Below are 17,365 nucleotides of genomic sequence, written 5' to 3'. Positions count from 1 at the left end.
TCTTTCTTTCTTCCTTCCTTTCTTTCTCTCTCTCTCTTCCTTCCTTCCTTCCTTCCTTCCTTCCTTCCTTCCTTCCTTCCTTCCTTCCTTCCTTCCTTCCTTCCTTCCTTCCTTTCTTTCCCTTATCTTCTGTCTTATTATCATTTCTAATATAGAAGAGCCCCAAAGGCTAGGCAATGAGGATTAAGTGACTTACCCAGGGTCACCTAGCTAGGAAGTATCTGAAGTCAAATTTGAACCCAGGTCCTCTTGACTCCAGAACTGGCTCTCAATTCACTGTACTACTTAATTGCTTCTATGTCTGCTTTCAATAATGGTCCTGCTGAGATTTCTATGCCAGGTGATGGAGCCCTGAATACCCTCTTGAGAAGTAGATGGCTGTGCCATTTATTTATTTATTTATTTACTCATTTATTTATCTATCTATCTATCTATCTATCTATCTATCTATCTATCTACCTACCTACCTATCTATCTATTTATTTATTTATTTGTTTGTTTGTTTGTTTGTTTGTTTTTATTGGCTGGCCACAGGTCATCCTTGAAATGTAGGATACATCACTTACCTCTTTAAATGTGCCATGAGATACCGGAGCGTTTCACAGTGTGCAGGCGGCAGTAGTTTCAATGCTTCATGAAGAGTTTCCAGCTGTTCATCAGGATCCAAAGTCTCTGAAAGAGCACATTACATATTATAGGGAGTAATTATGGTGGATGACCTATGTGGGGGACCATTAAAATAAAACTCTTACAAGTTAATTTCTACCAACATTGAACAATGTTCTTTCTTACAAATTCATGCTTGCAATGTTTTCTCCCCAATTTCTAATGCTCAGATTGAAGATTCCCAAAGGCAGGAATTTCAATTTGTAACTGTTGTTTACTTGAATTCTGGGGCTAAGTCCAGTTTCCTCAGGGATATTTTGTTGGAATCTGATACTTCTATCTCAAATCTGCTGAAGAAAATTGGCCATGACCAGCAAAACAACATTGCTGTATATATGGTATGACAAGTAGGCAATGAATGAAACTAACTGTTAAAAAAAATCCTAGAATCTATCCTTGGAAATGAGAGTTGTCCTCCAGGGCAGTCACTCTGGGGGGGCTTGACACATTGCAACAGGGCTGCCATTGCTCAAAACCCCTTTGGAACACTGTAGAATTGCCTTCAGAGTCAATTTATGAACCACACAAGATTAGTTTTCTTATAGTTGCTTTTTGACCAAAAATGGTATTACCCAGCTTGATCATCCATGGCAATATAACCGTCAGTCTTGAGTTTAAATGATTTTTGGCTCTTCCCAGAAATAAAATTCAACCTCTAAAATGGTACCATGGAGGAGATTCAGAAAAATATTCCTTGGCCTCTCCAGGCACTTCCAAAGGAGTTCTAAAATGTTTTCAAAATGGCAGCATCTTGAAATAGCTTTAAAGCTTCCCAAAGAGGCTACTCTGAAGGGAGTAAATACGAATATTTATGTATAAGTTCTGGCATTTAAAAAAAGACACATTACTCTATGGTCAGTCCTACTTTTTATTTCTAATAATTAATCATTCTCTTCAAATTTGAACTGCTTTGATCTTATGAATTTTAGTTCAGGCATCCAAGAAGAAACATCCAATACTCAGTTCTACCCCCAGACCATTCATCTGGCTTAATCGATCAAGGAGTCCAAAACAGCTAACAAAGTCATACGAGATTTAAAATCTGGGCTTCTGATCACCAGTTTGAGGGATTCTATTCAATTTCACCCAATCTCTGAAGAAAACAATCAAATGATAATGAATTTGTCAAGTTTAAAAAGTTCCAATATAAGCTATTATTATACCCAAACAAACAAGTAGATTTCTTGGTTTATTAAGTGTAGAAGAAAAGGTTGGCTTTAAAAGCAGTTACAGAGAGAGAATAACAAGTGAAACCTCTTATTCTAAGGAACTATGACTCTGTACAAATTTCTGTCCAAAGCTACACAATCCCCAGTTTATGTCTTTGCAATAGAGAATACATTGTTTGGTTTTCTAGGACAATTCCAAGACAATTGTCACCATGGGGTGACAATTAATAGAAAAGGGATATCAGGTCATATCTCAAATGGATGAAATTCAGTCACGGGAGGCTTTCAAGATCAACTACTAAATTTCAAAATAAAATTTTATTTATTATGTAGTTTTTTCCTGCAACAAACTTAATTAGTTTCAAGCGACACATTAAATGAATTTCAAAATGAATTCGAGATCCTGAGAAGTCCTCTCAATTCTCAAAGCTAATTTTATATTAAGAAGCCACTAGATGGTGCTATTTTAAGAGACAGTATTTGGAGATTTTGCATTCATATGTGAATGGGACATCACAGGATGATAGATCTAAAGCTGAAAAGGGGCTTAGAAGGGCATCTAGAGAAAACTCCTCATTTTGAAGAAAAGGAAACTTCATCCTAGAGAAGGGCAACCACATAGAAGTAGATCTAGGATCCGAACCAGAATGCTATAGCTCCAAATAGAGAGAGCTCTTTCCATTGTAACCAGATCATGTTAGTGAGTCAGCATACTATACCTGGTACAGTTTCTACTAGAACTATTCAGGAAGGGCAGTAGACAACATTAATATTCTTTATGGCTCATATTTCTGAATAATAATAATTACATTGATTTATATTTGTTAGTAAAATAAAGGAGATCTGAATATAACTATTTGTGTAATTTTGCTCAGATTTTCCAAGAAATCTAAAATTATTCCTCAATTTTTTTCTGGTGGTCATATTCACCAGAATTCAGGGTAGAAGACTCCAAAATCAGACAGGATTCATTAAATAAGTTGAAAGCAATAAGTGTGAAATATATCCTTTATCTAAATTAGATTACTAGTTAATTGTCAATTGCTAATAGAACTGAGAACATGGAGTTACCATACCCTCTTCTATATCCCTCCACTCATCCTAACGCAAGATACTGCCAGTAACTGTTTTACAATTGACTCTCTGGGGGAAAATGTTTAATTTGCATTACTAATATTTTCTCCAAAATGGCAAATGTTGGAAAGGATGTGGAAAGATGACACTAATACACTGTTAGTGGAACTGTGAACTCATTTAACCATTTTGAAGAGCAATCTGGAATTATGCTCAAAGAGCTATAAAACTGTGTATGACTTTTGTCCCAGTAATACCAATATTAGATTTATTTACTAAGATGATAAAAGAAAATGGAAAAAAATCCTTATCTGTTCTAAAATCCTTCTAGCAGCTTTCTCTGCGGTGACAAAGAACTGGAAACTGAAGGAATGCCCATCAGTTGGGAAATTGATCAACAAGATATGGCCCATGATTGTAATGTAATACTTTTTCAAGACCAAGCTTAGGGAATGCTTTCTTCATGAAGCCTTTCCTCATTTCCCTGCCCCATTATTGATATCTCCCTCCTCTAAACTGTTATCATTATCTAATTTGTATCACAATTATTTGCATATAGGTTATCTCCCATGCCAGAGTTTATATCCAATTTTTCTTATTCTTATTTCATATCCAATTTTCTGCACATAGCAGTTGAATTGAATGGACAGTGCAGTGGGCTGCCTGGGGAATCTGGCAACACTGGAATGTTTGAAAGGAGAAAGCATCAGGTCCCTTCCAACTCTTAAGATCCACAATGCTCAATCTAAAACTCCAAAGCATATTCTTTGAGTAAAAGTCTTGTGGCGTAGCAGAAGGGGCACACTTTTGAGAGTAAGAAAATTTAGCTTGAAGTCTTTGTTCTGACACTAGTTTGGTGACCCTGAGAGAGTCACTTTCCTTTTCTGAAACTCGAACTTCTTATCTATAAAGCAAGATAGTTTTTCAATAACTTTATATTTATGTTTAAAATATATTTTATAAATATGTGTATATATAAATAATATTATATACAATAAATTTATAAATGTTAGTGCATATTATATATATTAAAACTGTAAGGTTTTATAGATTAAACCCTAGAGATTTTCTGTAAATAAATGCTTTTCATAAGTCCCTAAATGATATGTAAATATAAGCTAGTAATAGAAATAATAGCAAGTACTCTAGAATCAGAGAGAGATTTTACTATAAGGATCTATAATTATAAGGTCTTAAATATGTATGATCAATTTCTTATAAGCAAATAAGGATATGTAACAATCTAGAAACATTGAAAATCAAAGAATGTCATTAAATTTAAGAGGAAAAAATCTAAAGATGCTCTTAATTTTCAGACGTCAATTCTACTTGCAAAAGTATGCATTGACTAGGACAGAGAATATGGAATTCCATTTCTAGAGATTCTTTTATTCTTTCTTTCATTTGATCTTTCTTTTAGAAAAGAGCTCCTAGATTCTCAGGAGAAAATTAGTCAGGTCATTAGTATATTTGACATTAGCAGCATTACCCTTTTTAAATTTTGGAGTACCTTTTACAGTATGTTCTGACTATGATGGAATTCTGTGGATGATGATTATGGTGAAATAGAGAGAAAACTCTCCTGATCCCTCTGGTTGACTGATATTTCTCCCTCCAGTTTCTAGGAGCTGTTGGTAGGATCTTTCTACAGAGTCAACTGTCCTCCTGTACCCATTCTGTTATAAATAAGGCAGCCTGGTGGCACAGTGGATAGAACATGTTGCCTGGAGTCAGGAAGATATAAGTTTAAATCGAGCCTCAGACACATAGTAACTATGTGACCCTGACAAGTCACTCAACCTTGTTTACTTCAGTTTCCTCATTTGTAAAATAAGCTGGAGAAGGAAATGATAAGCCACTCCAGAATCTTTGCTAAGAAAACCCCAAATGGGATTATGAAGAGTAAGGCACAACTGAAATGACCAAACAATAACCCATCCTATTGTATAATAGATATGAATAGAGATTTGAATAGGTAGTTGGCTAGATATGGAGTACAGGAAGTACTGAGTTTGAATTCTGACTCACTAGTTGAGTGATTAGGTAAGTCATTTAAACTTTTAGCCTCATTTTCATCATCTGTAAAATGGGAATAAGTAATAGCATCTACTTCATGGGTCTTTGTGAGGACCAAATGAGCTAATCTGTGATTATCTTAAAAGTTCTAGATAAATATCAGTTATTATTTCCTATAATAAATTTCTTTCAGACTTCAAGGTCTACTCCAACACATGGACAGACAATCTGGCCCAAGAGAGCCTCAAACAGCTCCTTGAGGAGAGATCTTCAAGTTGAACAAACTAATCTTCTTTAGCGTGATGGTGATGACAATAGGTGGAAAAGAAACTTTAGGCTGCAGAAATCTCTGGGCAAAGAGGGTTGAAAACACTTGAAAGCTGCTGAATTAGAAGTTTGTCATCGAACACTGATTAGAACTTAAGAAACACTTGCTCCCCTTCCCAACCTTGCCTCTTTTTCTATTTTTTTCTGCCTCCCACCTCTTGGCTTTCAGTTCCTTTAAGAAATAACATGCGTTGGAAGGTTGTGTCTCATCTAAGCTTTTAGGAGAAAAGGCTCTACATAAATCTATAAATAAATGAAACATGCACTTGAAATAGAGAGCTCCAGAAATGATGGTACCGACATCAGACATGTAAATTAAGTGCTTAAACTATGTTCTGACATTAGTGCTCTGCCTGACTGGATTGACACGCGGTGAGTTCCTAAAATTATATCTCAGAGCACTATCCCCTGCTCACCAAATCATATGAAAGGGAAGTGAAAATAGAAATAAAATTGCATGTGTATATATTATGTGACAATGGGGAGAGGGGAAAGAAGGGAGAGAGGAAGAGAGAGGGGAGAGAAGAAGAGAGAGAAGAGAGTGAAAGAGAGTGAAAAAGAGAGACAGACAGACAGACAGACAGAGAGACAGAGAGACAAAGGCAGAGAGAGAGAGAGAGAAAGAGAGAGAGAGACAGAGACAGAGACAGAGACAGAGAGAGACAGACAGAGAGAGAGAGAGAGAGACAGAGAGACAAAGACAGAGAGAGACAGAGACAGACAGAGAGACAGAAAGAGAGAGAGACAGAGAGACAAAGGCAGAGACAGAGAGAGACAGAGAGAGACAGAGACAGAGACAGAGAGATATGATGGGGTGGGGAGAAGAAGAGAGGCATCTTCACTGAAGTCCAGCTACAATGCCTCACTGTTACACTGAGGTGAGTGACCCTAGATTTTCAAAGACTATATCAGGTGGAGCTCAATCACTGACAAAGTTCTAAAACTCTGAAAAGATTATGAATATGGGCCCTGAAAGAGAATGTATTTCTGCTCTCTGAAGACCAGCATTGCTAATTTCAAAAAGGCTCATCCACCAAGGCAATGATTTTTTGTGGGGTGGGCTAGGAGGAGGTATGACAATTCTTTATATAGTCTGCCTTGTCAAAAAGGTATATCCATAGGGATGAAATAATCTTTTAGAATTGCTCTCCATAGTTCTTTTTCTTCCTGTTCTTTTTTCAGGCATTAAAGAAAAAGAGCATAAAGTGTGAATTTCCAAAGGTCTGGGTAACCTTGGAAATTCTCAGGGAGAGGAAACCAACAAATATAAAAGAAGAAAATGGTGGAACACATAACAAATGTTTTTTCATTCAACTATTCTTATCAATAGTTGGGCAAGGATGTAATTAAAAACTAATATTTCAACTGAAACTTTTTCAATGGATCCATGTGCATACAGAATAGGTTTAAATGAAAGTATCTTAAGGAATCTTCTAATAGAAATGTATCACATTTAATAAGGGACAGTTAGACAGTTTAGCCCTTACCAGGTAGAAGAAGCCCCACACCCTGCCCTGTGTGTTCTATACACAATAACATCTGAAACATTTTCCTAAGCCTTTTTTGAGAACTGATGATGTTGTTAAAAGGTCATAAAGGTTAATGCTTTAGATGGCTGGACTCCAATCCTTTGTACTTTCATACGTGGCCAGTAAGTCCCCATCCCTCTTGGTATCCCAATCCAATTTTTGCCTATATTGATGTCGCATCCATCTCTGAAATTATTTTGTATTTACCAATAGGTACGTACCCCCCAACCCCAAGAAGAATATAAAGTCTTTTTGGGCAGAAAAGCTTCATTTTTTATCCTTTTGTATCACTAGTACCAAACCTTTTGTCTGGTGCAGTATGTGCTTAATAAATGTGTTGAAATATATTGACCTGAATTAAAATTTTTTTTATCAGATTTCTCTATTAAAGGTTTGGTATGAAGGATAGATAAATAACTCACAGACAATGGTGTGGGAGAGGGAAGGAGAGAAAGAGAAAGAGGGAGGGAGAGAGAGAGAAAGGAACAGAGGGAAGGACAGAGAGAGAGGGAGACAGAAAGAGAGTTTTAAAATTCTTATTCCTGATATTTTTAAGCTATGAAAAATGACTTGCCTAGTGAGCAGTTTGTTATCATTAAGCTAAAAAGAAGCCACAATATTGCTTCTACATTAGGAAAAGGGAACTGAATTTTATTTAGATGATGATATAATTCAAGCCTTAGAGCCATAATTCCCCCATCCCCAGCAATTTAGTAATTTTTTTTTGTACTTAGAGGCCATAAACCACAAGTTTAGGGTACACATAAATTCAGCCCTGCTGGCTAGCTTCTTGGTATCATGGAAATTACACATCAGAGAAGGTGGTTCAGGAGTGAATCTCTCACTGATCAATTAATTTGGGAGGGCTTCACTAAGAAAGAGAAGTTTCATGAGTTTAGGGAGCAAAAAGGGATGGAATGAGTTTGATGGTGTGAGTTTGGGAAGCCATTCTCCCAGAGCATCTAGCACAAGAAAACGTTCATAAGGGGAGGGGGGCCAATTCAATTCATCAAATAGAAGATGGATTTTCAACAGCATTCATTAAGCAGTAGCCATCATCATCACAGCTTAGGCTCCGGATTTACAAAAACCAAAAAGTTCCTCCTTTTGAAGGTTTACATTCCTCCAAAGGTGAAACAATATGTATATAGATAAGTAAATACAAAATATGTTTGAACTAATTTTTGAAAAGGTTTTCTTCTGTTCCTATGGATTTAATTATCATGTCACTATACAATTCCCAGATACTTACATGCATGTAAATATGTAAATACACATATGTATGTTTGTACTAAAAAGCCAAATCAACAAATATTTATTAAGTGCTTACTATGTGCCAGGCAGTAAGTATAGTAAGCACTAGGAGTACATATTCAAGCAGAACTAAATGCAGTTCCTGTCCTCAGGGAGTTTACATTTGAATGGAAGAAGACAGGGTTGGAGGTAGAGATGATGGGACACAGCCACAAAGGGACACTGTAAAAAAAGTCCAAGAGGTGTGGGGAGTACAGACTAGAGAAATGAAGATGTGGGTGGCTTGGGCACCCTTCTTAAACTGGAAGGTCTGGGAAGAACCAGCCAATCAGAGGGAGGGCCTACAGAGATGGAAGGTACTTCTATCCAATGTGTCAAGTTCAGAGCTGAAATGAGCCTCTAGATCTAGAAGAAACCTAGAAGAGATTTCTAGGGCATTTTAGAGAAAGTACAGGAGGAAAGTCAGGAGTGTAGCCAATATACACACATACATGCACATATTATCTATCTATCTAACGATCTATCTATGTATCTATGTATCTATAGATAGACATACATATGCATACATGAGTATATATGCATATAGATAGATGTATGTGTATATGAGTATATATGCATATATTAATATGTATCTAAGAATATATCTGAATGTCTATATATTTTTCTCTCGACATATATCTAACCACAGTCTCTCTCCTGAGCTTCAGTTCTGAATCACAAGTTGTCTAATAGATATATCACATTGGATATTCCAGAGACTTTTCAAGCTCAACACATCCAAAACATTTCCCCTAAATCTTCCATTCTTTTAAATGTTTCTATTTCTGTCAAAGAAATTATCATCTCCAGATTTGTGACTTTGGCATTATCCTGGATGTTTTACTCTCCTTCATTTTTCACATATTTAATCCGTTGCCAAATCCATCCATTTCTTCCTCCACAATACCCTTACATCCAATCCCTTCTCTTCACTTAATCCATTTATGCTGAGCCCTTATTACCATTAGAGTAATTATTATGACAGTCTTCAAACTCAAGTCTTTCTCCCCACCTCAAGTCTTTCTCTACTCCAGTTGATTCCACACATTGCAGCTAAAGTAATGTTTTTTATGCTCAATTCTCACCAACCAAGTCTCCTACTCACTCAAATCTAGACTTTTTCTTGCCATTAGGCAATTTAGCTTGGTCACAACCTATATTTTAAGTCTCCCTGTACATTATATTCTCCATCACTCCCTGAATTCTGTGATACAGCCAAATTGACCTTTTCTCTGACCCGCAATCATGACATTCCATTTCTCCATCCCCATTTACTTTGGACTGGCCATCTCATTTGTCTGAAATGTATGCTCTTACCTCTACTTTCCTACCTTCCTATAAGATGTAGTTCAGACACTATCTTCTATATGAAACTTTTTCTGATCCCCTTTATATACAAATATGTGTGTATACACACATATATTATTTATATTTATTCATTGTATATTTATATTTTATGTTTATATTTGTACATGTACTTATTGCCTCCCCTCTCTTACAGTCTCTTAGAATGTAAGTGTCAAGAACTATTTATCATCTCTGAAAAGGACAGCTTAGTTGATAAGAAGTAAAGACACAGAAGATCTTTTATCTCATGCTTCCAGCTCTGTCTCTGGAAGCATGGAGTTTATTATATATATTTCAAGACTCATTTCACACAAAAGATCCCCCCCCAAAAAAAAACTTTGCAGATGCACAGAAGTTACAAATTATGTCATATCAAAACACAATAAAATCTCATTTGACTTCATAATAGAACAAGGCCAAGGCTGAATTTTGGCTGGCCCATTATTGAAAGTTAAGGGGGATGAATAGCCCCCACTGGAGGAGATTTTGTCTAAATTTTGTCCATTATTGACCTTGAGGTGTCTAGAAACAGATTCAGAGTCCTTTTGCTTAATTTCTGTCTTTATTCTTGGAGAGAAATTGTTAACTTCTTAACTGCTGGTTTGCTAGGAATTTAAAGCTTTTCAATAAGGAAAGGTGTGGATCAGAAAAGGAGTCAAAAGAGGAATCTCAGATTTTTATCTGTTTGAGACTGTTTCTCTTATTGGTTTCCCACATGTAAGATCTTTGCCATTTGTGACTATTTCATTCTTTGTACTTAAATCCCCAGAGCCTTGAACAGTAGGCACTTATTAAATGCTTGCTGATTGACTGATTGGTAGGCAGACTCCCAGAAAGACTTTTTTCTCAGAGGTGCCACTTGCATTGTGGTGTTGAAGGAGCTAGAGTTTCCAAGAAAGGGAGATAGGGGAGAAGAGCATTTAAGGGTGGTAACAGCTTGTACAAATGCATGGAGGTGGAAATGGAAGGCGGTGTACTAGAAACTGCAATCAAGTCAGTTTGCTTGCAATACAGATAACATATGGATGAGTAAAGTAAAATCAGACTAGAAAGATAAATAAGTTGAAGCCAGATTGTGAAAGGGCTTTAAGTATTAGAAAATGATAGGATAATGTGTATTTTTCCTTCAGTATTGTGGTGTGGATGGAGAGAGTGAATGTGAGTTAAGTCATCTGAGACATTTTAGTAAAGGGTAATGTGGCAAGGGTAACTAATGTTGCTGATGTCACCAGATGCAATACAAAAGTTATCCTCTTTATGTCCGTAAGGCAGCAGAGAAGCTCTCTCTTAATATGGCTCTCCAAAGTTTATTCTTGTTCTTTTTCCAACCACAAATGAAAAGAGTATAAAGTAAAAACTTCTGAAGAACTGGGATTTGGCCTCATAACCTAGGAAATTCCCAGGGGAGGAAACCAGCACAAAAGAAAACAAGACCTATTCCCATCCTTTTTCCTGGTTATCCCAGAGCTCTGTGAGGCTCTGTGTCAGTTCTCTGATATAAAAGAAGTTAATGTCCTATGGTAGAAACTCAGGATTGTTCATGCATACCAAAATCGAAATCTGGGCAAGCCAACCTTGAATTTCTCTTCTCTACATAGAAATGCTAGCTCAATGGCAAGAATTTAGCCCTACATGGGATCAAACCACAAAAATCTTCAACAAAAGCTACATATGGGAAACCACAGACTCAAACAAAGAAAGTTTGTTCTCTAGTTCCCAAGTCAGAAAGCAAATCAGTGTTGCTAAGGAAATGATGTTATTATTTAAGGATCAAGGCAACATTTGGTTTGGTGCCGAGAAAAAAATCAAACCCAACAAACTAGCAGAAATAACCTGTCTTTTCTGAGTAATAGTGATGTCAGTATTTATGATAGACAGTATGAGGTGTTTTGTTTTAAAATAAGTATGATTTGGCAAGTATGATTTGAGCCTTGAGTTTGTAGCTAAAACATGCCTCTATTAGGTTCTGAGAAAAAATTCCTAGCATATTAACAAGAATATTGCTATGTTTAATGTAATGAATAATCATTATTAGCCAACAGAATCTGAAAAAATTTGAGTCAATTTGCCAATCATGAAGGATATAGAAGATAGCAAGCTGTTTCTCGAACTCAGAAAGCTATATGAAGTACTTTTAAGACATAGCAATAAAAGGAAAAGGAAAACTTAAAAATGAAAATATACAATTCATCATAATAAGAGATACTCATACTTACTTGCAGAGTCTATAAATTTGGGGTAGGCATCATATGTGATGAGTGGTATTGGCAAATCCCTGAAGTACAGTTTAAGAGCTCCAGTGATGATATTGATATCTTCATACATGTTCACAGAAATGTCCGCCTTTTCACCATCTTTAAAGGGATTTAAAATTTAAAATAATTACACATATCAGTTGTGGTATAAGATTGTGATAGAATACTATTGTGCTGTAAGAAATGACAAGCAGGTTAATTTTTTCTAATTTTAGTTTTATTTTTTCCATGGTTACATAATTCTTATTGTCTCCCTTCCCCCTTCTGGAGCTAACAAGCAATTTCATATATGTATATGTATAATCACTCAAACCCTAATTCCATATTATTCATTTTTGTAATAGAATAATCTTTTAAAACCCAAACCCCAAATCCTATACCCATATAAACAAGTGATAAATATTATATATTTTTTTCTGTATTTCTATTCCCACAGTTCTTTCTCTAGATGGGGATAGCATTCTTTCTCATATATCCCTCAGAATTGTCCTGGATCATTGCATTGCTTTCAGTAGCAAAATCTATTACATTTGATCTTTCCACAATGTTTTACTTTTTGTGTACAATGTTCTCCTGGTTCTGCTCATTTTACTCTGCATCAGTTCATGGAGTTCTTCCAGTTCTTATAGAAATCCATTGATTTCTTATAGCACAACAGTATTCCATCACCATCATATACCACAATCTGTTCAGCTATTCCCCAACTGAGGGACATCCCCTCATTTTCCAATTTTTTGCCACCACAAAAGCACAGCTATCCATATTTTTGTACAAATAGATCCTTTCTCATTTTTTAAAATCTCTTTGGGATAAAAAATCCAGTAGTGGTATTGCTGGATCAAAGGACATTTGTTATTTTAAAGCCCTTTGGGCATAATTCCAAATGAGCAGGTTAATTTTAAAAAATTGGAAAAACCTACATGAAATAATAAAAGAATGAAGAGAATAGAACCAAGAAAATATATTCAGCTACAGAATTAATATTTGAAGAGTAACTTGTGAATGTCTACATCTGGAGAGAGAATTGATGAATAGAAACAAGATATAATTTATATATGCAATTTTTGGTCAGGTGATGCCTGTGGGGATGGGAGGAAGGATATGAGATACCTGAGCATTTTAATGTAACCAAGAAACAAATACATTAATAAAAAAAGTTTAAAAAATTATTACACATGTCATTGTTCAATAGAAAAATTATATACTTGGGGTGGGTGGGTAGATATCACTTGTAATTATTTGCCATTGTTCAATCAGAGTTTCCATCACAATTTGAAATATGGGATTTCTTTTAGTGAAAAGCAAAACTCATTCTTTAAGAATGTTCACACCAAGGTTGCTTATTTTTCCTTGCTTAAAGATCGATCAGAGGGAGCAGCTAGGTGGCTCAGTGGATTGAAATCTAGGTCAAGGGATGAAAGGTCCTGGGTTCGTATCCAACCTCAGATACTTCTTAACTGTGTGACCCTGGGCAAATCACTTAACCCCCATTGCCTAGCCTTATCATTCTTCTGCCTTGGAACAAATATACAGCTTTGATTCTAAGATGTAAGGTAGGGATTAAAAAAAAAGATTAATCAGAGGTAATGTTTTCCTGGCTTTTTAGCAATCTGAATACTGACAGTGGAATACTGAAGGCTTGTTTCTTTTAGAAACACAGAGGAAGTTTGAGGAAATTGCAATATATTTTATCCCAAGCCAGTTTTTTTTTAAAACTTATATTAATCAAACATGTTATCCCCTTCCCTGAGTTAAAAAATTTATAATTTTAGTTCAGTTTTTTCTTACAAGGCATTTAAAATTTAATCATGTAAAATATTCCTGTTCTTCCCTGTTGACTTTTTTTGCTTTCTTCTTGAGTGGAAATGGTCACAGCTGTGTGCATGGAGGCATATAATTGCTTAAAGTTGTGCAGAGGAAAAGTGAAATGATTAGAAATACAATTATAAATAATTCACCTAAGAAAGAGCATGATGAACGTTAGATGTTGAGTTTTTCTAAAACATTGATCTGCATAGCTCACATCTCATATTATGGTAGAAAGAGTATGTATGAAATGTGGAGTCAGAAGAATCACATTCAAATTCTGGATTTATTACTCATTACCTACATGACCTGGAGCAAATAATCTAATCTCTTTGGAACTCACTTTCCCCTTCTAAAAATGAAGGAGTGGTACTTGAATATTTTTAAAGTATCTTTTAATTCTTAGCCCTATGATACCCTGATTTTTGGTCCAAACCTTTACTGGCTCCCACCTATCTACTGAAGAAAGGCCAACCTTCTTAGTCTGGCATTCAAAGCCCTTCATAAATTGGCCTTTGTCCTTCACTGTACCTTTATCTTGCATTTTTCCCATCCATGATACCTCTACTCAAGGGAACTGGCTTTTTCAATGTTTCCCCAAACCTCCATGTGTATTCTCCCCAAAGTACCTTTGCCCATGCTTTTCCTCATTGCTTGGGATACTTTCCTTCCTCCTTCCCATTCATTTAAGTCTCATATAACCTCTAAGATTTTGCTCAAGATTGATTTTTTTTCTACTAATCTCTCAGAACTCCATGATCTCTCCCTGCTCTGGACTCCTGTGGCATAAAAAACTATATCTCTTATTTGGCTCAGTTGGAAGGTAAGCCCATTGATGGCAGAGATGAAATTGTCTACTTTTTTGAATATCTAGGACTTGGAAATATTGCTCTTTATAGCATATGTAGGAGGTATGTAGAACAGATTTGTTCAAACACCATTAAACATACCCTAAATTTCACATACAGTTTTATTTTTTAACTAGGGCTATATTGTCAAATCTAGTCTCTGGATGATTTCTCTGTGGATAGCTTATTTCTGTGGATGGCTTATATATACTACAAATTTACTAGATATGGAAGTCACACTTTTATTCCTTTGATATCTTTCACAGGCCCTAACATTTAGCAGACATTAATACATAAATACTGAATTTTATTTCTGGGTAAGATAGCAAAAAACCAGTTGACTTTGTTTTTAATTACATTGATTGAATATATCTTTAAAAAAATAAAAAGAAAAGACTCCTGGACTTCGTTTTATTATTTTACTCTTTAAAGATAAACTACAATGAACTTCTGTTCATTTTGGCCATCTGTGGTTCTTACCTTCATTTTTATGGTTTTTATCTTATTTGAGGTTAAAATGAAATTCCCAAATTGCTCTTTCCCTTAAAACATCTCTGATTCATTTCATCCTCTTCTTTTTCTTGTTGAGAACTGCCCTAGGACAGTTCAGATCTTTTGAATCAGCCCTATTACTGGCCCAGATTCCTGGGTATTCAGGAATACTCCTTAGAGAGTATCTCTGTGGGGCTGAGCTTTTTACCCCAACTGTGAATTTTTAGAGCTGTCACAGCATTCCACTGGGAACTGAATTTCTATATAAGAGCTAGAAAAAGCAGATGAGGTGTCACTCAGCTGTTTCTGGGGGTCATGGAAACATTCAATTCTTCTATCAGGGCTGGATTGCCTCTAGAGACTGTGGTCAGTGTAGGAATTAAAGGTAGTGATAATGATAGAAAGAAAGAGAAATGTTTCCATAAAGCTGATTTTGCATAAATTCAGAACTGTTCCTTCTAGTGTTTATCTGGAATATAATCTGATTTTATCCTTTTAGGGAAGTAAAAGCCTAGGGTTTTCTACATTTTCCTCAACCTTTTCTATTATGTGATGCAGACTTGTCCATATTTCACTGCAATTTAGGGGAGGAATCCTACTGCTAATAAGTTTATATATTTACTGGGAATTGGGAGTAGTTAGATAAACGTTTCTCCTAAAAGAAAATGGGAAGAGAGTGAGAACTCTAATGACAAAATGGACTTTTGAAAAAGATCGCTGATTTGTGGGAGTTTTTTCATCCTCTCTCTGAAGTTCTAACTTTTGGTCCTTTCAAGGCTGCTTTTCCTCTTCAGCACTGCTCTATTGCAGTATTTAAAGCAAATGTCACATTGAAAAACCATGGAGATATCTTAATTTACATTTTTGCAAAAATAAACCCCAGTGAGCTTCTTCTTTGTTTGTTCACTCTTCTAGCTAGAGAGCCTGCCCTGGATCCAGACAATTTTCACCTCTCTCTCACACTCTCATCAGTTCCCCAATACAGCAATATGAGTCAAAGGCTTCTGTCTCATCTCTTTTAATTGGAAATTAGTGAGAGATGCTGACATGGGTGCAAGGGAAGCTCAGATAATACAGGCAGAACTGGGCTAGGAGATTCACACCAGGGAAATCTGAGATTAGCACCAGCTTAAATGGTCCTTCTTCCCTTTCTTTTTTTTCCTATCAGTGTCATTGCTCTAAGTCTATTTTTGGAGGAAATGGCATTAGGTTTTGTCTACTCAACTCTGATACGGGCAGCCTTGTAGAATTTCATAATGCCCTGACCCATTCCTAGATTTGGCAGTTTGCATGTTGAGCCACTTGAGAAATAAGTAGTAATTGTTATGGTTCTTCATTTGTAGCATTAGTCACCAATGGATTAGAAAGTTGCTTGCACAAAAATAAATCCATTACATAAAGTACATTGGCTAAATATATAACATTGCTTTGATGATCTGTCAAGAATCTTGTTGCTCTTGGTGTTAGCAAAAAAAAAAAAAAGGTGGAAACACAATTGAGTGTCCAGTGACTGGGTAATGGCTGAACAAACTCTGGCATGTTAATCTAATAGGATATTTCTTGTGCTACAAGAAATGAGGAATATGAAGGATTCAGAGAAATGCAGTGAGGGACAAAGAAGCAAGGGAACAAATATGTAAGGACTCAAAAAAGGTAATGATACACCAATACTAAAAAGCTATTGAATTCTGATGAGTTATAATAGGGAATACTGATGCTGAAAAATGATCATTAAACTTAACTCCTTCCTTTCAACAAAAAAGTGGTGGATCATAGATGTGGAATATAGTATATACTCTCAGACACAGGTTGGTTTATGCAAATATTTTTCTTTTGTTATAAGGAAGGGTGGGATTCCAAATAGGGATAGTTTGGAGAAAATAACTGGTATAAAAGCAAAAGGAAACAATAAAACTTTGGATTTAAAAAGAATCTCACTGTTAAGAAGCAGGCCGGAGAACATACCTCTGTCAAACGCCATCTTTACATCTTCGATAAGATCACTAAATCCTGAGACTCTATACAGTCCTTCAGAGTTAAGACCTGGAAATTAAAAACATGGGATACAAATTAAATAGTTTAGAATTATGCAATTTTCCTTTTGAATTAGAGCTTCTTTTCTTCTTTGTGGTGGGTAAGTGAAATGCTAAAAATATTTGTTCAGAGAAATGAGTATTAAGGAACTTAGGTATGTTTTTCATTCTAAAAGGAAAACTACTTCATCTCATCCCTTAACCCTGACCTACTGTCAGCTGAACTCATATTTAGTTCAGGGTTGCTTTGCAAATTAGATCAAATATGGTAAGCCTTAAGGGAAATAACAGCATCAATCCAATTATAAAAGAACTTAAAAAAAAAAAAGAGAACACTGAGATCAGCCATATTTAGAGAAACATGGCATTTATATAGGTTGGCGTAGTCCCCAAAGGGAAAGAATTAGGGTGCAGATCTAATACTTAGCTAATATTATTTTAATTAAGCCTATCTCCTTATCTTCTTCAGGCTCAAGAGATCCATGCCTTTTGAAAAATGGACAAATGTTT

At 35.7% G+C, this 17,365-nt stretch overlaps 1 protein-coding gene across 5 annotated transcripts in view; it reads right to left on the bottom strand.

Moving 5' to 3' along the window:
• Positions 1-17,365, bottom strand: part of CHN1 (chimerin 1) — a 61,721-nt gene that overhangs the window by 5,171 nt on the left and 39,185 nt on the right. For 2 of the 5 annotated variants that reach the window (XM_044669775.1, XM_044669777.1), the window contains 3 exons: positions 16,788-16,865; positions 11,638-11,775; positions 567-672 (listed from right to left, as the gene is read on the bottom strand). In XM_044669775.1, the coding sequence (XP_044525710.1) occupies positions 567-672; positions 11,638-11,775; positions 16,788-16,865 (322 nt within the window). The remainder of the gene's footprint in view (positions 1-566; positions 673-11,637; positions 11,776-16,787; positions 16,866-17,365) is intronic. The other 3 variants (XM_044669776.1, XM_044669779.1, XM_044669778.1) reach the window with 2 other exon arrangements.

Source organism: Gracilinanus agilis, chromosome 3 (assembly GCF_016433145.1).
Source record: "Gracilinanus agilis isolate LMUSP501 chromosome 3, AgileGrace, whole genome shotgun sequence".
NCBI lineage: Eukaryota > Metazoa > Chordata > Mammalia > Didelphimorphia > Didelphidae > Gracilinanus > Gracilinanus agilis.
The sequence above is the reverse complement of the archived record's forward strand: the minus strand, read 5'-3'. Positions and strand labels throughout refer to the sequence as shown.